Source organism: Eutrema salsugineum, unplaced genomic scaffold (genome assembly GCF_000478725.1).
Source record: "Eutrema salsugineum unplaced genomic scaffold, Eutsalg1_0 scaffold_5, whole genome shotgun sequence".
In the NCBI taxonomy this organism is placed as follows: domain Eukaryota; kingdom Viridiplantae; phylum Streptophyta; class Magnoliopsida; order Brassicales; family Brassicaceae; genus Eutrema; species Eutrema salsugineum.
Window position 1 is genome coordinate 3,545,910 of NW_006256612.1, and position 23,166 is coordinate 3,569,075.

The 23,166-nt window shown below is 39.1% G+C and overlaps 7 protein-coding genes across 8 annotated transcripts; 5 read left to right on the forward strand and 2 right to left on the reverse strand.

Moving 5' to 3' along the window:
• Positions 1-15: 15 nt before the first annotated feature.
• Positions 16-5,688, reverse strand: LOC18991923 (phospholipase SGR2). Its single transcript, XM_006415259.2, has 22 exons — positions 5,551-5,688; positions 5,206-5,413; positions 4,974-5,074; positions 4,666-4,851; positions 4,381-4,536; positions 4,146-4,217; positions 3,903-4,055; positions 3,739-3,789; positions 3,461-3,631; positions 3,214-3,363; positions 2,991-3,056; positions 2,366-2,899; positions 2,116-2,179; positions 1,894-2,012; positions 1,727-1,799; positions 1,426-1,528; positions 1,219-1,312; positions 1,076-1,138; positions 916-964; positions 719-822; positions 528-574; positions 16-450 (listed from the first exon to the last, which is right to left on the reverse strand). The coding sequence occupies exons 2-22, from the start codon at positions 5,411-5,413 to the stop codon at positions 198-200; spliced, it is 2,817 nt and encodes a 938-aa protein (XP_006415322.1). The 5' UTR covers positions 5,551-5,688; the 3' UTR covers positions 16-197.
• Positions 5,689-7,322: 1,634 nt separating this feature from the next.
• Positions 7,323-9,497, forward strand: LOC18991922 (protein NUCLEAR FUSION DEFECTIVE 4). The gene is made up of 3 exons (XM_006415261.2): positions 7,323-7,742; positions 8,015-8,850; positions 8,925-9,497. The coding sequence occupies exons 1-3, from the start codon at positions 7,323-7,325 to the stop codon at positions 9,412-9,414; spliced, it is 1,746 nt and encodes a 581-aa protein (XP_006415324.1). The 3' UTR covers positions 9,415-9,497.
• Positions 9,498-9,648: 151 nt separating this feature from the next.
• On the forward strand, positions 9,649-10,867 carry LOC18991924. The gene has a single exon (XM_006415262.2). It carries the CDS (start codon positions 9,753-9,755, stop codon positions 10,707-10,709), a length of 957 nt encoding a protein of 318 aa, XP_006415325.1. The 5' UTR covers positions 9,649-9,752; the 3' UTR covers positions 10,710-10,867.
• An 800-nt stretch (positions 10,868-11,667) lies between these two features.
• LOC18991925 (probable aspartic protease At2g35615) lies at positions 11,668-13,014 on the forward strand. The gene has a single exon (XM_006415263.1). It carries the CDS (start codon positions 11,668-11,670, stop codon positions 13,012-13,014), a length of 1,347 nt encoding a protein of 448 aa, XP_006415326.1.
• A 541-nt stretch (positions 13,015-13,555) lies between these two features.
• LOC18991926 (SH3 domain-containing protein 1) lies at positions 13,556-16,475 on the forward strand. Its single transcript, XM_006415264.2, has 10 exons — positions 13,556-13,916; positions 14,287-14,400; positions 14,479-14,548; positions 14,630-14,778; positions 14,891-14,992; positions 15,077-15,277; positions 15,361-15,423; positions 15,506-15,838; positions 15,928-16,002; positions 16,095-16,475. The coding sequence occupies exons 1-10, from the start codon at positions 13,857-13,859 to the stop codon at positions 16,221-16,223; spliced, it is 1,296 nt and encodes a 431-aa protein (XP_006415327.1). The 5' UTR covers positions 13,556-13,856; the 3' UTR covers positions 16,224-16,475.
• A 274-nt stretch (positions 16,476-16,749) lies between these two features.
• LOC18991927 (pentatricopeptide repeat-containing protein At1g31430) lies at positions 16,750-18,574 on the forward strand. Its single transcript, XM_006415265.2, has one exon. It carries the CDS (start codon positions 16,827-16,829, stop codon positions 18,534-18,536), a length of 1,710 nt encoding a protein of 569 aa, XP_006415328.1. The 5' UTR covers positions 16,750-16,826; the 3' UTR covers positions 18,537-18,574.
• Positions 18,575-18,742: 168 nt separating this feature from the next.
• LOC18991928 (LRR receptor-like serine/threonine-protein kinase FEI 1) lies at positions 18,743-22,925 on the reverse strand. Of its 2 annotated transcripts, none has more exons than XM_006415268.2 (14): positions 22,751-22,925; positions 22,095-22,249; positions 21,869-22,004; positions 21,715-21,786; positions 21,564-21,635; positions 21,391-21,462; positions 21,087-21,158; positions 20,932-21,003; positions 20,646-20,737; positions 20,392-20,550; positions 19,958-20,290; positions 19,631-19,876; positions 19,411-19,544; positions 18,743-19,333 (listed from the first exon to the last, which is right to left on the reverse strand). In XM_006415268.2, the coding sequence occupies exons 2-14, from the start codon at positions 22,192-22,194 to the stop codon at positions 19,115-19,117; spliced, it is 1,779 nt and encodes a 592-aa protein (XP_006415331.1). In that variant the 5' UTR covers positions 22,195-22,249; positions 22,751-22,925; the 3' UTR covers positions 18,743-19,114. The 2 variants fall into 2 exon arrangements, with proteins under 2 accessions (XP_006415331.1, XP_006415332.1); XM_006415269.2 differs by having other exon boundaries at positions 19,631-19,879.
• Positions 22,926-23,166: the final 241 nt, after the last annotated feature.

Sequence of the window (23,166 nt, forward strand, 5' to 3'; positions counted from 1 at the left end):
GCTCAGAGGAAGAAGCTTTCCATCGTTTTTCTTTATTATCTGTAAAACTATGGTTACAATGAGGCAAAACCATGGAGCCTGAGTTTTTATTTTTTACATTATCTGCACTATATATGTTACCTATGCACAGTAAACAAAAACAAAATATCAGGGAGCTCTCGCCGGATTTCAGATATTTAAACCTATGATCAAAGTCTTCAAGGCTTCTTTATATATTTCTTGGCTTCTGCAGAGAAGCTTCTGGCGATTTGTTTGTTGGAGAATGTTAAAGGAAGCTCTTCATCAGCATCATTACTCTCTCTTCTGTCTATCCAGCTATGAGGTCTACTTGAGTCTTTTGGACTATCATCTCCTTCGGTGGATTCCCTGGGTGAGTTTGGTCCGTCTGGTAACTCGCGGTACAAGTGTTTGATTATGAAAAGAGCAGTATCATTATCTCTCCAATAGTTTCTGCACAATATTTAACAGTCTTGAGTTCTTGGCTCTGAACGAAAAAGTATTTGTTATCAATGAAAAGTTTCACTTACGTATGAGCTCCTATGGCTTGTAGATACGGATGCTCAAAGGTTTTATCCTGCATCACCCACATATTTCACCAATTAATATTTGCAAGCTAGCGAGAGCAAATCCGATGCGTGTTTATTCTTCAATCAACTCCAGTTTCCAAGAATCACAGATAGACAGTTATCAATTAAGTGGAAATGCATCAAAATTTCACCTGAAGCATGTGATCTATTCGACCCTCTCGAGTTCCGGTTAGTCTCTCCATCATTAAGGAACCATAAGACCTTCCATCCTTTTCGTCATCAGTTTCTTCCGTCTCTGTTCAATCACGCATGCAAGTTACATTAAAAGATGAGATTTGGAGCCTTTAAAAGGAAGTGAAAAAGCTTGCAAAGTTATAGACTTTTTTACCTTCGAGTTTATCGGAGCTTTTAGATTGGCAAATAGTGAGAACTCTTGTCTGAATGAGAATCAAAGACAAGTCTTTTGTAAATTGAATTGTAAAAGATAACAACTTGAGGTCAAAGTGATAACATAGAGAAAACTAATTACAAGTCAGGAAAACACATACCCGTACGGAATCAAAATGATTCATTACTCTTTGGGAACGCGCCGCAAAATCCTCTCTGAAATCCTATAGAACATTATTACATAGAACAAACGAATTAGAAGAGGAAGCAACAAAGAAACACCAAACGACAAGATTTCAATTACCTGTAATCCAATATGCAACCGCTTGCCACCTCTGTGGTAGGGAATAATAACGGGTCGTTTGGGGAGGTACTCTTTGCAGACAAGTGGCTCCACTCTGCATGAAACGCAAAGTTCCAGTTTTGGTGTTTCACAGTTTCAGAAAGGACGTAATAAAGACAGTGAGATCATAAACTAGCTACACACTGTTTTCTCTGTAAGAAGACTAACCTATATGCAACAGGATCATATGGGTGAAAAATGTTGAACATTCGACGACAAGCTGGCATCTCTTCAATAACATTCTCCTCTTCCCAGTAATCTTTTCCCTTACCTAGGACATGTTGAACAACTTTTATACCATATAAAAAGAATTCGCAAAAGAAAGGTAGAGAAGCAATTCAATAGAAAAGAACAGACAAGAAAAAGAAGAATTGAGCCAAATATCTTTGATTGCTTATCTATGGATTTATTGTTTTTCCAATTACGTAAAAACCAAAAACAATTGAAAGCTCTAGTGAACAAGTATTACCTATCCCAAGACGTATATTTCGAAGGGCGAGAAAGACTCCAAGAGGCGACCCAACTGCAAAGAAAGTGTCAACCTGAGAAGATTATGCAGTTAAAAGTTAGGATGACATTTTTTTCAGTCTGGTTTCCGAATGCGATAAAGACATTTTAAACTCTACGATCCCACACCTTGAACTCAAGCTTTTGGTACTTGATATGAGGAGTAAAGCTTGAAGGTGCATTGGGATCTTTAGTTGGCGCTTTCTCGTTGATGTGCTGCTCAGGCATCACCGATGTCTTGGCTTTTCCTGTTGATAACAGTTCATATCATCACTAAGATGTACAAGAAATAATTCTTCAAACACTACTCGAAATATCGGAAAGATAGCACTCGGGTTTCAGCACTAATACCATCCGTCAATATTCTGGCATTTTCTGATTGCAGTTGTGCTACTTTTGACCTCAATGACTTAACCTGGAATAACAAATTCCACCGTTAATGAATTGTTTTGGTCAATCAGCAAAGAAATTGGAAAACACTTCCACAGAGAAAACAAACTTTAGAAAGTAAGAGATGCTGTGAACACGAGTGAAAGCTTGCAAGAACCTAAACTTCATAATCTGATCAAAGAACTGGAAAATTGGAAGTGCCAATATTTACCTCTTCTCGTAATAACTTGATTGTCTCATCGGTATCAGAATTGTCACATTTTTCAACAAATGAATTTTCTGGAGAACAGGATGAAGAAGATGAAGTATCAGGTGTTCTACAGTCAGCTCCATCTGGTCCATCCTGAGAGGAAATAGCACCACTAGAATCATGATGGTCATCTTCCTGGCTGCCTATTCTTTCAAAACCCACATTCTCTACTATAGAATCAGAGATTGACGCAGGAGCTTCCTGGATGACATCATGATGCTCCAATACCGTTGATTCTTTATCCATCATGTCATTATCTTGACCTGTGATTTCCTCGGTGTTATTCAACTGGTTAGATTCCTCTGGCTCAAGATTTGACGACTGACGCGAAGAACTACAGGGTTTGTCAGCGCTAGCTGGAATTGGAGGAGAATCTTCATCTGGGAAAAACTTTTTGTATACTGAATCCATCGGAAATGGGGATGATAAATTGTGCTGATGACATAAGATGTCATAGGAGAGAACACTCCCCAGAGAATGTCCATAAATGGAAATCTGTAAAACCCCATAAACAGAACATGAATTTTAATTCAATGCGAGCTTACACTAGTTACAAGTTGATGAATGGACTTAACCAAATGGGCACCTTTCCATCATAGTCCGGGTTCCGTTTTAAAAATTTCACATACAGTCTATTCAGCTGGTTTGAAACCTGAAAGATGTAAAGAAGCACAAATCATAACGATACCAAAGATGAAAGTAACAGTGTCTAATAAGGTGGCTGACAAAAATTCCAAAACTAAATCACAAATTTCAATTTGGCACTTCCAAGACAAAGAGATCATCAAATTGGAGAAACTGCACACTACCGAATCAATTATAGCCTGGCAATAAATGGGGCTCATGTAGTATAACACATCATGAACAGTTGCGCTCAGCATCTCTCGTAAACGCCGTACACCGTCTAAAGTACATTTATCAACAGCAGCTTCACCACTTAGCTTTAGACCCTTTCTCCACTACAGAAACAAAAGAAAAAGAAGGCATATGTGAAGTAAGATCATACTACACAAAGATAAAACAGAAACAAAATATGATTTATATATATAGAGTCACCTGGCATGGGATGAAAAGGACTCTTTGAGTGCCGCGCTGATGAGAGGTTAGATGACGTTCACCTAAAGCTGCTGTGATTTGACGGAAGTTTCCAACGTCATCAACAAGATTAGACTTTTCTACTTTTTGGCCAATACCGTGAACCATAAATACAAGATGCCGAACAGGTACCTGGACACAATAACACAGACACAAACTTTGAGATATTCAGAAAATAATTGGACGACAGAGATTAGATGCTCTATATGCAAACGCGGTTCACAGAAGAAAAGACATACTTGAGAACAATAGTCATCCATTTCTTCCTCCTTTTGCTGGCGTAGTTCTTCCTGAAAAGAAGCACAATAACATAAAAATGTGAGACTTGATTCCATTTCCCATATAGAGTGCAAAGTTAAGGGTCAAAGAAATTAACTAAAAACAAACAGAATAATGTTAAAACCTGCGTAGGTTTAGGAGAGTAGGAGCCCGCATAGCCACGTCGCAACTTAATTCCAGTCCCAGTATATCCAACAATACCAGAGAAACCAGAGGGATCAACATTAAGCCACGCTTCCCAGGTACCATCTTCCCCGGTAAAGAGAGCATGGAGTCCCTACGTTAACAACTTCAGACAATATTATATATGCAACCATTTAGCTGGAAAGATAATTACAGTTTCTTCCCCATGAAACCAAACACATACCAGACTGGAACCCTGCAAATCGACACGAGCTGCAAAAAGTCCAGAGGGTTGAAAACTTCTTCTCCGCCAAACCTAGGTGAAAAAAGGCCAAATTAAATTGGTGCTATAGTCATATGACTCATACCATCAACAACATGTATGAATAAACCTTAAAAACCAAAAACACAAACGGTAAAAGCATCAGCTAGAAAACTTTTCTGGTTCTAGTAATATACTCCAGAGGAAGACATATAACCTTGTTACGATATGCGACCTCCAACTGTTCAGCAACAGTTTCTGGAATTGGAAGCCAGTCTAGGCCACCTTTACGAGCAAACCAATGGCCTCTAAGCACACGCCGATTGTCTCCATTCCAGTACACGGGAAAACAATGCCTCCTCACCAAGTCCACCTGCAGCATTCCAGTCCCTTGGTCAGAAACATGGATTGAATGTAAGGACTTAAAGTTGGTTCCAAATGTTAAGTTTTACAAGGAAAATTATAAAAACACTCTTCAAATCTCTGCAAAGAACGGTGGTACCTCATATAGCCCACCCTTAACAGGTACACCGACTCTCTCCTCTTCAACTTCATAAGACACAGAAGCTTCTGAAGGAGTTTCAATCGACGGCTTATTCGATTTATTTTTAAGATTAACTTGTGGTATAGGCCCTTCGCTGCATTCTGCATACTCTTTCCACCAGAGTGACAGCAACTCATCCTCTCTCTATTCCACAAAATTCCCAGGAGAAACAGAACTTTCTTAGATATCTCAGTTTCACTCAAATTTTGAACCAAACAGCACAAATACAAAGTAAAACTACAAAAGCTTAGAATAAGAAGAAGAACCTGCAGGAAAGATGCCTCAATCGCAAGAGAATCCCTCATACCAAAACGGAAATACTCACTCTTTCCTACTACATCAGTGCGAGGTACTGAAGCAGCTAATTCTGAAGGTAAATGACAAAACATGCAATCAGAATTTTGGATATACGAGCACTAGAGGATGATGCATCAATTTCTTTTTTTTTCCTTCCCCATTCTTCTCCGAAATATATGTTTCGAAAATTGGAAGACTCACCGTTTTCAGCTAGAGGAACCTTACAGAAGTACCAACGAACATCACTCCCATCTGAAGGACTTGTGGTCTGAGCGAGATACTTTTGTCTGCCATGGCATTGCTCAATTACATCTTCTAATCTAGCGATGTTTGAAGGCGTGTTCTTCAACAAATCCGGAGAGGTTTCATTAACCTCCCGAGTTCCTAAACGTGCCTCTGTATCTTCCATCTGATCAAAAATCATAATAATCAATGATCAGTAGTCAGAAAGAAAGCAAAAGAGGACTAATTTTGAATCAATTACGAGTTTCCAGGAAAAAATTATTAACAAAACCCTACAAAGACAAAATAGAATCAACTCTATACCGAGAAGGAAAAAAAAACAATCTTTCGATACAGAAGGGTCAGAAAGGACGAAGCTTTGGAACGGGAATTAACAAAAAAAAAGAAGACGCGATATGAGAGATTTGATTTGATGAAAGCGAAATCGCGAGAGAGAAGAAGAAGAAGAGGAAACAAACAAGAACAAAAAAAAAAGGTCGTTTGAAAAGAAAAAAAAAACTGAATAGAGTGACAGCTGGGAAATTGAATGGAAGGTTTGGTTTTGCTGAAAGAATATTCGTGACTCGTGAGAGATCGAAACTTTCTTCAGCGGTTGCGTGTACTGTCATCTCTTAACAACTGCCACGTCAATGCCATGTCAGCATTCCCCACGCAGAAGATTTTGTTTTTTTTTTGTTCAGGTTGGGTAATTTTAAGAAAATTAAACACAATTTATATTTCAGTCAAAATCATAGGCATGGGCTGGTTAAGGGTTAACTATCACATAAATAAAAAATTGTGTTTGCAATTATACTTTTAAGTTGATTTTAGATTAAAAAGTATATATAATTTGATAATTTGTGATAATGTTGTTGTTCCGTCACCATCCTCATTTATTTTTTCACATGGTGCATGTTGTTGACCATAACAATAATGTTTTAGACAGATACAGCAAAAACAAAACAAAAAAAAATTGGGACATGCATGGTAAGGTCTTAATCGATTTTAGTTTTTGGGATGATTCGGTTAAAAAAATCGATTAGTGTCTCTTTGAGTTCCACAACAGATTTACAATAACGAACCCAAAGTTAAAGAAGAGAACAAATATACCAAGGAAGAATGTAAAGTATTATGTATAATAAGTTCATCTAAAACAAAATGTGTAATTAGATTCGCACTTAATCGGATTACTCTGTTCATAGATAAGTCTTGATGTAAGTTATATTTGGTTTATATTTACTTTTTTTGCAGAAACCTTACGGCAGCGACTGCTTAAACCTTAATGAAGATAAGCCACACGGCCACACCAAATCTCAACCACTACAATTGATGGTAATGTTTGTTTGACAATTAAAATTTGGTTGGTCTAACCACGTGAATACGTGATACGGACATGTTTCTTTAGTCTACGGTGTAAGATTGCTCAATTATCAGTTCTTGTTTTAACTTTTAATTTACGTTTAATTCGATAGTTACGTAACTTACGTTTATACACACACAACTTCATGACTTCAAAGTAAAACTAGGACATCTAATAAAAGAAACAAGTAGATACGACATGTGTACATTAAATTAATATAAGAAACACTAAATAACTTAAAACAAAGTTGAAAAGAAAGCCCTCGTTAAAAAATTTTTTGGTATCAACTACAAAAATTCAGAAAATATATATTTTTAAAATAACAAAAAGAATTTAAATCTACAATGAAAAATTTAAAAACCCCTATATTTAAAAAATAATTCCTAAGATTTATAATACTAAACCCTAACTATAATCCTTAAAACTTAGTTTTCAAACTTTAAAATTTTAAACAAAAAAATTATGTTTTTTAATATTTAAAGATTGTAATGTATATATTTTTTCTTAATTATTTAGACATTTTTTAATGTTTTTCCAATTATCCAAAAACAAAAAAAAAAGGTTCAACAATAGTGGGTGTGTCACACTCACCGGAAATAAACAAAATTTTCCCAGGAAAATCCCAAAAGCACTCTCTTCAAAAAGATCAAAAGCGGTAGATCAACAACTATACGCTTTTTTTCCTTCATCGGTCAACATCACCTCACCATTTCCATTATCCATCTTCCCATTGTATATGAGACCTCGTATCAAAGATGCCTCAGACAAACTCCGACCTAACCGAGCCTCCTTCGACGACGACGGCGAAGCAAAGTTTCACCGGAAACACCCGCCGCCTCTCAGGACCATGTTCGGTCGCTGGCGGAAATGGACTGTGCTCGTGGCGGCGATCTGGATCCAGGCATCGACGGGGACTAACTTCGATTTCTCGGCTTACTCCTCCCATCTCAAATCAGTACTCGGGATCTCTCAGGTCAGGTTGAATTACCTCGCGGTGGCTTCCGATTTGGGAAAAGCGTTCGGGTGGTCGTCGGGGATCGCTCTAGGTTATCTCCCTCTCTCCGTCGTTCTTTTTGCGGCGGCGGGTATGGGCTTTGTTGGCTATGGTGTTCAATGGCTTGTCATCACCAACATCATCACTCTCCCTTATTTTCTGGTACATATCTGTATAAACTCAATTTGAATCCGGAAGATTCACACCAAATTCTTGTTGATCGATATCATTCTCAAGACATAGCTTTAATTTTTCGCCGAATTAGACCATTGTTGCGCTAAATACCATTGATTAGAAGAAGATCATAGAGAACCTTAAACAAGAATTCCGTTTCACTAATATGACATGTTGCTTCAGTTCTTGTAGATATTCAGAATAGTGAAAGAACAGCATTTTCTTTTGAAGTAGTTTATGAAATCTTTTGATCATGATAGGTATTCTTCTGCTGCTTATTGGCTGGATTAAGCATATGTTGGTTCAACACAGCATGTTTCATCCTCTGCATCCGCCATTTCCCGACCAATCGAGCTCTCGCGTTATCTCTTACGGTAAGTTTCAATGGAATCAGTGCAGCCTTATACTCCCTCGCTTTCAATGCAATTAACCCGCCGTCCTCAAATCTATACCTTCTGCTCAACTCACTGGTTCCACTTGTGGTTTCCTTTGCTGCCCTTTTCCCAGTTCTTACTAAACCATCTCTAGACTCTACACCAGACAACGAATCACGACGACATGACTCCCGTGTGTTTGCCATTATGAATGTCTTAGCCGTCATGACCAGCTTCCACCTTCTCCTGTCTAGTTCGAGCACCTATGTGGTGGCTACATCAGCTCGTTTCCATTTTCTTGGAGCTATAGTCCTTCTGGTTTTCCCCTTGTGTGCTCCTCTTCTCGTTTATGCTCAGGATTACTTTCTTCCTGCCATTAACCATCGTTTAAACAACGACCGCTCTGGCTATGTTATGCTTAACATAGATGAGCACAAACCCGGGTATGAACATATGGGGACTGCAAGTCAGAAGAACGTGAAGGAAGGGAACATAGTGAGACTCGGTGATGAACATTCCTTTCGATTGCTCATAAGTAGACTGGAGTTTTGGTTATACTACATTGCTTATTTCTGTGGTGGCACGATTGGCCTTGTTTATAGCAACAATTTGGGACAGATTGCTCAGTCTTTGGGACAAAGCTCGACAACCCTCGTCACGATCTACTCTTCATTCTCCTTCTTTGGTCGATTGCTCTCTGCCGCACCAGATTTTATGCACAAGTAAGTAAGTTTCATTTCTTAGATTAAGGAACGTCTAATGTGAAAAAATCCGATCAAATCTTTCCATCTTGCAGGAGATTTCGTTTGACAAGAACCGGCTGGTTTGCAATCGCACTCTTGCCAACTCCTATCGCTTTCTTTTTACTAGCGATATCATCCTTACAGCAACTGCAGACCGCAACTGCCTTGATCGGTCTAAGCTCGGGTTTCATATTTGCAGCTGCTGTCTCCATAACATCTGATCTCTTTGGACCCAATAGCGTAGGTGTTAACCACAACATTCTCATCACAAACATACCCATCGGCTCGCTCTTATACGGTTTCGTCGCTGCGTCCATTTACGAAGCCAACGCAAGCCCTGAGATAAGACACGTCGTGTCTGACTCGGTCGTTTGCATTGGAAGAGACTGCTACTTCAAAACGTTTGTGTTTTGGGGTTACTTGTCGTTTCTTGGCCTCGCTTCAAGTCTGTTGCTGTACGTGAGAACCAAACCGGTTTATCACCGGCTCGAACAAGACCGGGTTTCCGTAACATCATCGTACAAGGAGCTTGATCCATTGTGAATCAAATTGTAACAAAGAAACCACAAATCTTTCTCTCTTTTTTTAGGCCACAGGAAGATTAATAGTGAAACAAATTAAAGCTACACAATCTTTCTCGCGAAACTTGAATTAAAATGTCTTTAAGAAAGTAATTTAAACACGGCTAATCACTCATTTCGTGGGTCCCACACTAAAAGATGATATAACAGAAAAGTCATCAAAATTGACGCGCACAGTATCGGAGCCAGCGTAACTGACAAAATCATGAATTAGCCGTTGTGGCCACTTTCCTCCATTTTCTTCTCTCTTTGCTCCTCCAAAAGCAAAAACCCTAAGAATTTTTTTCATTTTCATCGATAATGGCGGATTTTGGGTATCTTTCGGATACGGATGATTCAGCTGTGGAAGAGCTGGTTTCGCAAGCGAAGGAGCTTTCTGCTTTGGAGCAAGTAGCCGCAATCAACTGTTCTGGCTTCGCCGACTCTTCTACTCTTCCCGATGATCTCGAAACTCGTTTCCGTCGCCTCAAATCTCTTCCAGCTTCTCGACCCGACCCGGTTTCTTCGTCTTCGTCGAAGAATAGGAAGAAGCATCTCGCGCAATCCAAGAGCGTGGCGTGTTACCCTAAGGAGGATGGGAATTTCTCGGGAAACAGACGAAATCCAGGTAAAAATTGTGGTTCCGTGAGTTTATCTGATGAGGATTCGAGTGTTTTCTCAGGGAAGAAACGCGATCTGGGTGTGAAATCGGGTATTGAGAAAAGTTCGAGAGCTGGGCTTGTCTCAGATGGAAGTGGGGAATTCTCGGATTCTGGAATCATCGGCTCGAGCTCATCGAGAGAGTATAAGATTTTCTCGCCAGTTAAACGAACCCAGAAGCTTCCTAAAGAGAAACGCAGAAACGGACCGTCATCTTCGTCTTCTTCTATCGATTTAGCTACACCACCGTTATCGGATTCAGAACCAGAAAAGAAATCGAGATCGAAATCGAAATCCAAGCCATCCTCAAGCTCGTGGTTTGATAAGTTATCTCCATCGAAAATCATGGGATTCATTTGGCGTTCTCCGAACAAATCATCAGCGAAGAAGAAGAACATCAAAAGCAGCAAATCGTTTAGTGCTGCTGCTTACTCTTCTGGTCGCGAGAGAGACATGGATTTCGACGAGTTTTTATCTGATTTGAATGCGTTTTCAGTGGAAGATCAGAGGAAAATGCTGAAAAAGGCACTCAAAGAGCAACAGAAGATGCGAAAAGAAGCAGCTGAGATCATCAAAATGACGAGAAAGGCATCGGCAAAATTCGATTTTGATGATTAAGAAGTGGGATGTGCAAATGGGTTTTGGGTTTACTTTTTCGGTTTGGAGAAATGTTCACAGATATGTATTAGCAAAATAAAATCAGAAGTATAAATAAACTTTAATATAATTAATTGTAGGAGTTCTAAAACTGGAATTATGAAGTTTGATATACTGTACATGCTATTCTATATAGTATCCAATGAAATGAAAACTGCAAATAAAAGATCAGTTCTACCATTTGCGTCCTTTTTAAGTTGGTGAGACTTTGATTTATACCAAGAACATCATTAACAATATCCAGTGGCAAACAAGACAAACTTCAATTAGTAAATATGAACAGGTAAGAACTCTTTTTTATCCTTTTATTTCTAGTTAACTTTTCAAATAATTTTCAGAAATGATTTAAAAGCAAAATGTCAAATTCATAACTAATTCAATTAAATTAATTCAAAACTGCACATACAACGCGAATACAACCAAAGCTAACAACAGCAACAAAAACTATTAACCAATGTTGTTTTGAAATACTGATCATTTGAAAAAGATAAAAAGAAGAAACACTGGTTAAGGTATTTACGTTACTTGTTCAAAAACACTAGTAATCAAAGCCAAAGGTCCAAAGCTTTTGTTGATTCAATAAGCATGATGAATTTCTAGATTACAAGTATATGATCATAAAAACATAAAAATGAGAATATAAATCTCACAAGTACATCCATATTTTGATACAGGCAAAAAAGAAAGAAAACTCAGAAGTCACATCTGTTTATTGCCATTAATCATCCCACATCTCCACTAAACCTCTCAATAACTTAGCAACCTTAATGAAAGTTAAAAGCTAATCCATCAATCACCTCATTACCACGTCGCTAAACTCCTTGCCGTTTCAACCTTTTCGCATTCCCTATCTTGCAGTTTATAAACACTCGCAAGATCTCACTCATCACACCACAAAACTTTCCAAAACAAATCGAAAATGGCAACTCAAACTTTCCTCTACTGCTCTCTCTTAGCCATAACCATCACCTTCTTCGTTTCCTCTTCTTCAGCTCACCGGTCAAACCTAACCGTCGAGCTAATCCACCGTGACTCTCCCCATTCTCCACTCTACAACCCTCTCCACACTGTCTCCGACCGTCTCAACGCCGCTTTCCTCCGTTCAATCTCCCGTTCCCGCCATTTCTCAACCAAAACCGATCTCCAATCCGGTTTAATAGCAACCGGCGGCGAATACTTCATGACCATCTCAATCGGTACTCCACCGTCGAAACTCCTCGCCATCGCCGACACGGGAAGTGACCTAACTTGGGTCCAATGCAAACCATGTCAACAATGTTACAAACAAAACAGTCCAATTTTCGACAAGAAGCAATCTTCGACGTACAAAACCGAATCTTGCGATTCCAAAGCCTGTCACGCTTTATCCGAAAGCGAACAAGGATGCGACGAGTCGAACAACATCTGCAAATACCGTTACTCTTATGGAGACGAGTCGTTTTCAAAAGGAGACGTTGCAACCGAAACAATCTCCATTGATTCTTCCTCTGGCTCCTCTGTTTCTTTCCCCGGTACAGTCTTCGGTTGCGGCTACAACAACGGCGGTACGTTCGAGGAAACCGGATCTGGAATCATCGGTCTAGGAGGCGGTCCGTTATCGTTAGTATCACAGCTCGGTTCTTCGATAGAGAAGAAATTCTCGTATTGCTTGTCACACACGTCATCTACAACAAACGGTACAAGTGTCATAAACCTAGGAACCAACTCGATTCCTTCAAGCGCAAGCAAAGATTCGAATGTGCTCACTACGCCGTTAGTTCAAAAAGTCCCCGAGACTTACTATTTCTTGACCCTAGAAGCAATCAGCGTCGGCAAAACCAAGCTTCCGTACACCGGAGGAGGAGGAGGTTTAAACGACGCCGGGAAATCGAAGACGACGACCGGTAACATCATAATCGATTCAGGCACGACGCTCACGCTTCTTGAATCTGGATTTTACGATGGTTTTGGTGCGGCGGTGGAAAAAAAGGTGACCGGAGCAAAGCGTGTAAGTGATCCGGAGGGGATTTTACCGTACTGTTTCAGAGCCGGAGACAAAGCGATTGGTTTGCCGGAGATAACAATGCATTTCACGGAAGCTGACGTGAAGCTGAGTCCGATCAACGCGTTCGTGAAGATGAGTGAAGATATGGTGTGTTTGAGTATGATTCCGACAACTGAAGTTGCTATCTACGGGAACTTGGTTCAGATGGATTTTCTTGTCGGGTATGACTTGGAGAAGAAGACGGTGTCGTTTCAGCGCATGGATTGCTCTGGTAGCTTGTGAAGCTCAAAACGTTGTCGTTGAAAGCTAGTGTGGTTTTGTTTAGTCTGATAAGTAACGCAATATTAACGAATATTCAGTATGAATAATAATATCTCTATTTCTTAACTTCTTCTTTTACAACAGCAAAAAAAAAAACCCGAAAAAAAATAGCCACACCAGTTATATAGTCCAAAAGAATATTCAAGAGAAGCCAGACCGACGAAAGTGCTAGTTATTTTAAGTTAAAAAATACTTATGATTGTGCAAAGAAAAAGACTTATAATTTGAAATAGAGTTTTGATAAGATTTATTTTTTTCCTAAAGTTATATGATAACCTCATGTTGAAAAGGAAATTCGGCAAATAAATAAACGAAATGTAGGTAAATATAATAGTTTTCTTGTAGCGGTCCAATAATTATTTGCCATTAAAAAGGACAGAAACAGAATATTAAGCTAAGCGATTGAATACAAAAATAAATACATTTTATGAAATATATAATTAATGAATACAAAGTTAAAGACCGACCACTCATAAAGAAAGTGTTGAACCGAAGGAGTAGCTTCAACTTTCTCCACTATAATTCCATTGTCGTTACCTTTTCTCTCCTGACTGTTACCTGTAAAGAAGAGTTAAGGATCAATGTCAAAAACTCGACTTTCTCTCTCTCTGCTTCCTCTATTTGAGTAAATATAGCTACCCCTTTTAGCGAAATCTATCGTTTTCTTTTAATAATATCGCTTTCTCTCGATCTGTGAGTTGGTAGTGAAGAAACCGACTTTCGCTACGAGAAGGAACAAAAAAAAAGGAAACAAATAGTCCGAGTTTCTTTATTGGGTCTTCTGAGTTTCGTTTAGTTCAGCCATGGAAGCCATTAGAAAGCAAGCAGCAAAGCTCAGAGAGCAAGTCGCGAGGCAACAGCAAGTGTGTTTCTTTTTCTTTTATTTCGCCTTTTTTGTGGATTTATGTGTTCTGGGTATTTCACTCGAGATGCCTTTTCTTAGATTTATTTATGGCTGGTTGGTTACTGATAAAAAGCTAGAAAATTGATTGTGTGATTTCAATAAAAGAGGAATCTTTGATGATTCAGTTATAGTCTTGGGGCAGCTAGGATTGGTGACTAATTGTTGACGTAGGAATTGGTTATTTTTATGTAAAAGTATGGACCTTTGCTTGTTTTGGAATCGATTTTGCCTTTTTGTATTTGATTTTATGAATTACGTTATAATTAGAGACAAGACTGAAGTGGGTGTGCAAGCTTGTTTCTGAGTATAAAATTCCGGTTATTGTGCAGGCGGTTTTGAAGCATTTAGGGCATGTTAATGCGGATGCAGTTATTGTTGATGAAGAAGAGCTTCATTGTCATCAGAAACTTCAAGATCTATATAGCTCTACTAAGGCTGCAAAGGTAAAAGATAATTTTGGTTTCTGAAGACTTTTCTCTTAAAATCTCTTGCTTTGGTTGATCATACTTCTTTCTTCACAGCGTTTGCAAAGGAATATCGTTCGTGGACTCGAAGGTTTCATTGCGACAGGCACGAAAGTTGTAGAGATAGGTAAGTTTGTTGTTTCCTCCTCCATCTCATTTGCATAATATATACTTCTTGGGATCCAAATTTGGAATGCTGTATCCATAGGGTTGAAGTTTGCTGAAGATTTTAAGAAATATGGAGACGAGAATCCAGATGCTAATACTCCTCTCTCGAGAATTGCGCATCACTTTGGGACCTCTTACAAGTCCGTGGAAGATGAGAGGGAAACTCTTCTTGGAACTCTTAGTGAGCAGGTAAAAATTATGGAACAATTTCATATCATTCTCTAATCTTTTACCGGGCAGGGTGCTCGAGAACTTTGTTCGTGTAATTGTTTAATAAAGCTTCAGAATCTGATTTGTGTAGGTTTGTGAGCCAATTCGTACAATGATATATAGTGCGCCTTTGGAGGATGCTAGGCATTTGGTGAATCACTATGACAGGCTGAGACAAGAAGTCGAAGCACAGGTAAAAGTCTTGTTGAACTTATCTTTGGTTTGTTTTGAGGCAATTTGAAGTTTCTTGAGGTAAAAAATGCTTTTTTTTTAACAGGCAACTGATGTACTGAGGAGAAGATCAAAATTGAAGGAATCTGATGTGTCTGAAGAAACCTACATGAAGTTTAAGAATTCTGAATCGAGATTGGCTGAGCTCAAATCAAGTATGAAAACCCTTGGCAAAGAAGCTACTAAGGCCATGTTAGAAGTCGACAATCAGCAGCAGAAGATAACTTATCAACGCCTCCGTGCTCTGGTAATCTCCACTTCAATCATATCTCACCTCATGATTTATTTACTGGTCCCTGGATTGGATATGAAATGAAATTACCAATGCAGGTTGAAGCTGAGAGGTCATATCATCGTAATGCTCTTGATATCCTTGATAAGCTACATTCTGAGGTCAGTAACTCGTGCTATTACAAAATTTAGATAATGACTATACATACAATTAGTCGCTTGATCTGGTTGTCTTCTTGTTCAGATGATTGCTGAGGAAGAAGCTATAGAATCATCACCAAAGTCCCTACCTTTACATCTAGAGGCTGGTGTTTCTCATCCCCAAGAAGAGACGAATTCAAGTCCGCGTGCAGAGATCAAATCAAATCACCGAGAAGAAATCAAGCCTAGTCCCCAAGAAGTAACCAAATCAAATCCCAATGACAAAATGAAGTCTAGTACCCAGGAAGTTACCAACTCCATTCCTCAGAAAGATATAAAGTCTAGTCCACAGAAAGATGTCGAAAAGTCTAATGGATCTGATGATCATCACAATCATCAACTTCTCACCCAAAATGAATCCTACTTTCTTGCAAAGGTGATGCCTTTCAAATACACTTGACTCGGTTAAGAGTCGATTATACAAATCCCGGGAAACAAGAGTTATGTTTTATTGTTTTTTGACAGGTTGTGCACCCGTTTGACGCTCAAGCCCAAGGGGAACTGAGTCTCGCGGTTGATGATTATGTAATAGTGCGACAGGTACATTTTCCCGCCACCTTTCTTTCGACTATACAAAACAGAGAAAGATCGATGTAACAACAGATCTTGGTGTTTCGTGAAACGAATTTCAGGTGGCTGGGACAGGCTGGTCGGAAGGAGAATACAAGGGCAAAGCCGGATGGTTTCCGTCTGCTTATGTGGAGAAACAAGAGAAAGCTCCTGCGAGCAAAATCGTGGAAGCAAACCTGGAGCAACAATGATCTCTTTCTTTAACGTATAACATATATATACATACATAAGTATGATATGTTTCCACGAGTAAATATGATCTGTGTAAGAGATATCACTGTGTTGTTTTTCTTCCTTCTTCTTATGTCTCGTCATAGTCTACTCTTGAGTCGATCTCTGCACACCTGTGTGTGAAAATCCTGTTGTATCTTTTGTTTGATGGGTCCTCTACTCTCTTCTGTAACTTGACTCTGAAAATGTTAATGATCTTCCTTCTCAGTTCAGTTTATGTTGCAGTTTTCTCGTAAAGCTTGCTTTTTTTTTTTCTTTAAAGTTCTGCTGATGAATCGGCATTTCTAATCGGACGTCGGTTGAAATCAGCTTCAGAAACCGAATCGAGTTTGAATCTTAAGACTCTGTTTCTGGGTTTCGGTAACAAAGGGTAATAATAGTATGCAGAAGAAGAATGAATTGTTCAGTCACAGAGCATTCTACAAAGTTCACAACTTTGCATTTTCATTTCTCTTCTTTATTAATGTTTTAAACAGAGCAGTTATTCTTCGGGTCTTTTGGTACTCACAAAATCAATACATTTTTCTCTCAATTGTGTGTGAAGACTGAAGAGTGTTTCTGATATGAACATGGGTTCTGTACAAGCTCCATCACTTATTATGTACAATAAGATGCTCAAATCTCTTGCTGAGACTAAAAGTTTCACGAAAGTTTTGGCTTTGTTCGGTGAATTGCGAGGGCAAGGCTTGTATCCAGATAATTTCACCTTGCCGGTTGTTCTGAAATCAATTGGACGTTTGAGGAAGGTTTTAGAAGGTGAGAAAGTCCATGGTTACGCTATGAAAGCTGGGCTTGAGTTCGATTCTTATGTATGTAATTCACTCATGGGAATGTATGCTTCATTGGGTAAGATGGAGATCACTCATAAAGTGTTCGACGAAATGCCTGAACGAGATGTTGTTTCTTGGAACGGGTTGATTTCAAGTTATGTTGGGCATGGGAGGTTTGAGGATGCCATTGCTGTGTTTAAGCGGATGAGGCGAGAGAGCAATTTGAAGCCCGACGAAGGTACAATCGTGAGCACTCTTTCGGCTTGTTCTGCATTGAAGAATTTGGATATTGGTGAAGGGATTCACAGGTATGTTGTGACAGAATTTGAGATGAGTGTTAAGATTGGGAATGCTTTGGTGGATATGTTCTGTAAATGCGGGTGCCTAGATAAGGCTAGAGTGGTTTTCGATTCTGTGAGAAGCAAGAATGTCAAGTGTTGGACTAGCATGGTTTCTGGATACGTTAGTAATGGTAGAATTGATGAGGGTAGAGAGTTGTTTGAGAGAAGTCCCGTGAAAGATGTTGTTCTTTGGACAGCTATGATGAATGGGTATGTTCAGTTTAACCGGTTTGATGAGGCGTTGGAACTGTTCAGGTGCATGCAAACCGAGGGAGTTAAGCTTGATAACTTCGTGCTAGTCTCTCTCTTGAAAGGTTGTGGGCAGACGGGAGCTTTAGAGCAAGGGAAGTGGATCCATGGGTACATATATGAGAACAGAGTTGCAGTAGATAAAGTAGTTGGTACTGCTCTTGTAGACATGTATGCAAAATGTGGGTGCATAGAGACAGCTCTAGAGGTTTTCTATGAAACCAAGGAGAGAGACACGGCTTCTTGGACATCACTTATCTACGGTCTTGCCATGAACGGGATGTCAAGGAGAGCACTGGAGTTGTATTACGAAATGGAAAATGTCGATGTCAGATTAGATGATATTACCTTTGTTGCGGTTTTAACAGCTTGTAATCATGGTGGATTTGTAGCAGAAGGACGTAGAATTTTTCACTCGATGACCAAAGAACATAAGATCCAGCCTAAATCAGAGCACTATAGCTGTCTGATTGACTTGCTATGCAGAGCTGGATTGTTAGATGAAGCAGAGGAATTGATAGATAAGATACAAAATGAAAACGATGAAACTCTAGTTCCTGTGTACTGTTCTCTGCTAAGCGCTGCTCGGAACTATGGGAATGTCAAGTTAGCTGAACGGGTTGCGGAAAAGCTCGAGATAGTGGAAGTTAGTGATTCCAGTGCTCATACTCTGCTTGCAAGTGTATACGCATCTGCCAATAGATGGGAAGATGTAGCCATTGTGAGAAGGGAAATGAAAGATTTGGGAATCAGAAAGTTTCCTGGTTGCAGCTCTGTAGAGGTTGATGGGATTCCTCATGAATTTGTTGTTGGAGATCCATTATGTCACCCAAAAATGGATGAGATAAACTCATTGCTGCATCAAACTAAAAATTGGATGTTGGGTTTGGAACATGAAGAAAATGAAATTTAGAAACTTCACTGTGTTAGATAACGTAACATGCAACCTATACCAATCACTTTCTAGCTACTCCCCTTAAGTCATGAACATTTGCTTCCCTGCTTTATGGTCCAAGTGCTCGTGAATATAAGCTAATGAATCGGTTTTGAATCGATATCAAGATTTAATGTCAGACTGTTTCTTGCTTAATGCCACAAAGGATAATAATATGGGAAAGAAGACGATGAAGAAACATGGATTATTTCAAAAGAACAATTCAGAGGCAGAGACCAGTTTTTCTACAAGGTCACAACTATACATTTCAATTTCATGTTCAAATAAAAGTTTTTTTTACCAAAAATCAGGAGAAACAAAAAAAAAAGAAGAGAAAAGGGGATGAAAATGAATGGCTCGAATCTTGTAAAACTGGGAGGAAAATTAAATGGCAACACAACACAAAGACTAATGATGGCTCTTCACTGGCATTTGCACGTTTTCTTGGGGAGCAAAGCCGGACATTGAGTAGACACAAGGCATTTGAAGATTTTCCCCTGAAACCACCAGATTCTGTTGACTTGTTCTCGGGTTTTTCAGCTGGTGGGTTCATGCAATCAATCAGAGCTGGAATCATAAAAGTCGCTGGGACAAGGAGTCATGACCTCTGACTCAAGTAACTGGACAACCCGATGCATCGTGGGACGCTCTTCTGGAATCGAAGACACGCACTGTGTTGCTATTGATAGAAGAGCATCAAGGCTCTCTATCTGCATTCCTTCACAGTTCGGCTCAACAATCTCCCTTGGCCGATTTTCGCTGATCAAGAACTTTAGCTGCAAAGAACATCTAACCAAAGTCAAAATTTGCCGAATCAAAATGTCAATATCGAAAAAGGATGTCACTTGCATACCCAACCAACAACGTTAAGGCCTTTCTCGATGAAGGAAGCATCAGTTGGTCGTTTCCCACTCATGATTTCAAGAACCAAAACCCCGAAGCTGTATACATCGGTTTTCTCAGTTGCTCTACCACTTTGCATATATTCTATCAAGTGGAAGTCAAATGAGAAAGTCTCAGCATTTCAAAAATCAAACCTTTATGTAAGTGAAGACTCTTAAATGGGCATTTACCTGGAGCTAAGTACCCAAATGTGCCAGCAACAATGGTTGTAATATGAGATTCTTCGTCTTCCAACAACTTGGCAAGACCAAAATCCGATACACGAGCCTCAAGATTGCCATCAAGCAAAATGTTGCTCGACTTTATATCACGGTGGATAATCCTAGGAGAACAATCATGATGCAAATATGATAACCCTTTCGCAGCTCCTATGATGATATTTACACGCGAATCCCAGTCCAATTGCTCGCCTCTCTCTACTAATTCAAGAACCAATACTTTCTCAGTGAATCATTCATAAATACGTAAGAGAGCCGTAAAGAGAAGACTGGTCATACCATGAAGTGCTTCATCAAGGCTACCACCGGGCAAGTAATCATATAACAGTAGCTTTGATGTTGGAGAATTGCAATATCCACGTAGATTCACGAGGTATCGGTGTTTGATGCTCCCAAGAATCTCAAGCTCCCTCTCAAAAAAACGATCAAACCCTTCGTTTAACTTTACAATTCTTTTCAAAGCAAAAACATTGCCATCATCCATGGCCAGCTTATACACTGTTCCGAAGCCTCCACACCCGATTATGTGCTCTTCATTCAACATTTCCAGTTTCTTAATGATGTCTTTGGAAGAGTAAGGCAAATCTCCGTGGAACATCACAATAGATGCACCTGAATTGACAAATATTGAAGCTTTAAGAGATGGAGAAACTTGAACTTTTCTACTTTATTATGAGATAATATCTACAAAAAGAAGAATCAACATGGCTCACCTCCACCAACATCCACTGCAAGGCTTTTACTCTCGGCTTTACCGAACTTTTTATATAGAAAGCATCCCCAAAAACACATGAGTGCCACTAGAAGCAGCGCACCTACGGTTGCTGATGCACTAATAAGCAGCTTACCAGAATTTTTCTTTTGATTTTGACCTATAATGTAGGAGGCACCAAATATATATAACATTATTGATAGAGCCACAACAGAAGCTGTCTTAGAAAACTGCTAGAATACATTATTGCTTTACCTGCTGATTGGGAATTTGAAGAAGGGTTTCCACTATCATCTTCGCACACGACAGCAATTTGCTTTCCACACAACTTACGATTTCCAATGAAGCTGTAGAGGTAATGTATCAGTTAGAAAATCTAATAAATCTCGTCTACACTGACACAAGCTGGTTAAATGATTACTATAGTTCAAAATATCATCCCAAAATATAACCGAAGCTTTTAAAGGTCAGCTGTAGAAATGTAACTTTAAGAAGCTTTATTGTTTAAACTCTGCAAGGAGAAAAGGATTTATTATCTTACGAGTTCTTAGAAAATCCGGAGAGCACACCGTCTGAAGGTATTTCCCCCACCAGGAAGTTGTTTGAGACATTGCTTCATAAGACGGATGAAACAGAAATATTCAGAGAACTGGAATATGAAAAACTACAGCGGAAGATAGAGATTAAGGTGCTCACAAGTCACTAAGCTTTTTCAGCTGCGCAAGTGAAGCAGGGATAGATCCACTGAGAGAGTTGCTTGACACATCCCTTGAAAATCAAATAAACAAGTGGAAAACCATTTTAGTCAAGAGAAGAGTACAACCACTATTCGAAATAAGTGAAACCGGAGAAACCACTATTGTGCTTGTCAAATTTTAATTCACACTGCAGTCAATGATCCTAGATGGCGAGAGAAGTAAATGGAACAAAACACTAATAGATATTGCAGAGACCAAAAGACTGATGCATTTGCAACTAGATGGAAGAAAAAACACCATACAGCTTTTGAAGGCTAGGCAGGTCTCCCATTTCAGCTGGGATTGGTCCACTTAAGTAGTTACTCTGCAAGTAACTGCAAAAAACAGTTGGACAATTTTGATGACCTTGAAAAATTGGATTTGGTCTCTCAGATACCATGTGGAATCAGCATAAATATCCTGGAGAAGCGCTTACATTCCCTCCAACGCCGTGCAATTTCTCAATGTTGTAGGTATTGGTCCATACAAACCATTGTTGTGAAGCATTCTGCAACGTCACACTGATGATCAGCATAAGAGTATAGTCTTAAGCATTCAAAATTGAAATAAAGTTAGAGAGGACATACAAAAGCCTCAAATGGTCCAGATTTCCAAGCTCAGGAGGTAAAAGTCCGTTTATTTTGTGATAAGTAAGATTCCTGCGAAACAAGAAACATTAGAGACCACAGATACTGAAGAAAAAAAAAAATTTTAAAGCCCAACAAGTTTCAAAAAACTTACAAGGTTATAACTCTTTTCGTTTTTGCATCACATGTCACTCCATTCCATTTACATGGATCCGGATCCTCTGGTCTCCACTGATGGATGAAACTATCTGATCTACTAACTGCATTTCTGAAGCTCAGAAGCGCCTCGCCTGAAGAATGTAAGGAGCCAAAAAAAGGATTAAAGCTCAACAAAATACCCAGAAGCCAATAAATAGCAATAGTGATTCACATCACTGTACCATCAGAGCTAATCGCTTGGATTTCATTTGATAGTGCACAAAGCAATGAGATCAAAAGAAGCCATGACCAGCAGCTTTTCATCTCACAGATGCCCATCATGGCACTGTCCAAGCATAATAGAGTTACTACAAATCATTTGAAAGAACAGCCTCTCCTGAAAACAGAGGAAATATGTATTGTTGTCAGATTATATGATTACTATTCCAGGGCAACAATTGTAATTAATTCATTGATTAGCATAAAACCAAACAACTGATTCTTAATTACAAATCAAAGCTCTCCACACAACCTTTTGCATGCTCTCATCTACATTTTGAGTACGCAGAACAGTGGAATTGTCACAAACCGATCAAACCCACTTCTTAATTTCTAAAATCAGAAAGCAAGAGCGAGATTCTGCCAAAATTCCAAAATTTATCATCAACCACGAGCTCAAACAGCTCACGTGTAGCTGAGATTACGAAATTTCGAGATACCATTTTTAGTCCTAGAAAAAGAACCGAAAAGAAGAACCAAAGCTTCAAAAAATTTAAACAAATCCAAAAACTCGAAATCGGAAAACGATTCAAGCGATACACCAAAACAGCACTCTTCACAGATTCAAAGGTTACAACTTTAAAGCAAAAGAATGAAAAGATGGTAAATTTAGATGAACCTCAGAAAAATGGATCCACGAGGAGGAGGATGAACAAGAATAGGACAGAGGAAGAAGACGACGACTAATTGAGCTGTAAAGCAAACTATAACTAATGGAACAAAAAAAAAGACTTTTTTGTGTATATGTGTGTGTGATTTATGGTAGGATTTGAAGAGAGAGAAATTAGAGAGAGTGAGAGAGTGTGAAGAGTGTTTATTAGTAATTTGCAAGATGCTTTCTTCTCCAAAGCATCGGCTTACGACCAATGAGAGAAAACGAAGTGGGGCTCGCACGTGCCGACCACGACCACCCGCACGTGCTGACCGACGCTTTCTTTATCTGTAACTACGATAGAAACCCAATTATTATGCCAGCTAGACCTTAGCTAGCCTAATCTAACTTGTCGAAAAGTTTAAAACCACTATTGGGCCCAT

Excerpts from the sequence above, each read along its gene's own strand:
- LOC18991923 (XM_006415259.2), bottom strand. The coding sequence starts at position 5,413 with ATGGAAGATACAGAGGCACGTTTAGGAACTCGGGAGGTTAATGAAACC. Across the intron at positions 3,057-3,213 it reads GCCAGGCTATAATTGATTCG|GTTTCAAACCAGCTGAATAG; the intron begins GTAGTGTGCAGT and ends TACATCTTTCAG. Across the intron at positions 2,900-2,990 it reads ACCCGGACTATGATGGAAAG|ATTTCCATTTATGGACATTC; the intron begins GTGCCCATTTGG and ends GGGGTTTTACAG.
- LOC18991922 (XM_006415261.2), top strand. The coding sequence starts at position 7,323 with ATGAGACCTCGTATCAAAGATGCCTCAGACAAACTCCGACCTAACCGA. Across the intron at positions 7,743-8,014 it reads TCACTCTCCCTTATTTTCTG|GTATTCTTCTGCTGCTTATT; the intron begins GTACATATCTGT and ends TGATCATGATAG. Across the intron at positions 8,851-8,924 it reads GCACCAGATTTTATGCACAA|GAGATTTCGTTTGACAAGAA; the intron begins GTAAGTAAGTTT and ends TCCATCTTGCAG.
- LOC18991924 (XM_006415262.2), top strand. The coding sequence starts at position 9,753 with ATGGCGGATTTTGGGTATCTTTCGGATACGGATGATTCAGCTGTGGAA.
- LOC18991925 (XM_006415263.1), top strand. The coding sequence starts at position 11,668 with ATGGCAACTCAAACTTTCCTCTACTGCTCTCTCTTAGCCATAACCATC.
- LOC18991926 (XM_006415264.2), top strand. The coding sequence starts at position 13,857 with ATGGAAGCCATTAGAAAGCAAGCAGCAAAGCTCAGAGAGCAAGTCGCG. Across the intron at positions 14,993-15,076 it reads GACAAGAAGTCGAAGCACAG|GCAACTGATGTACTGAGGAG; the intron begins GTAAAAGTCTTG and ends TTTTTTTAACAG. Across the intron at positions 16,003-16,094 it reads ATTATGTAATAGTGCGACAG|GTGGCTGGGACAGGCTGGTC; the intron begins GTACATTTTCCC and ends AACGAATTTCAG.
- LOC18991927 (XM_006415265.2), top strand. The coding sequence starts at position 16,827 with ATGAACATGGGTTCTGTACAAGCTCCATCACTTATTATGTACAATAAG.
- LOC18991928 (XM_006415269.2), bottom strand. The coding sequence starts at position 22,194 with ATGATGGGCATCTGTGAGATGAAAAGCTGCTGGTCATGGCTTCTTTTG. Across the intron at positions 22,005-22,094 it reads CCAAGCGATTAGCTCTGATG|GCGAGGCGCTTCTGAGCTTC; the intron begins GTACAGTGATGT and ends TACATTCTTCAG. Across the intron at positions 20,738-20,931 it reads TCCGGATTTTCTAAGAACTC|CTTCATTGGAAATCGTAAGT; the intron begins GTAAGATAATAA and ends TTACCTCTACAG.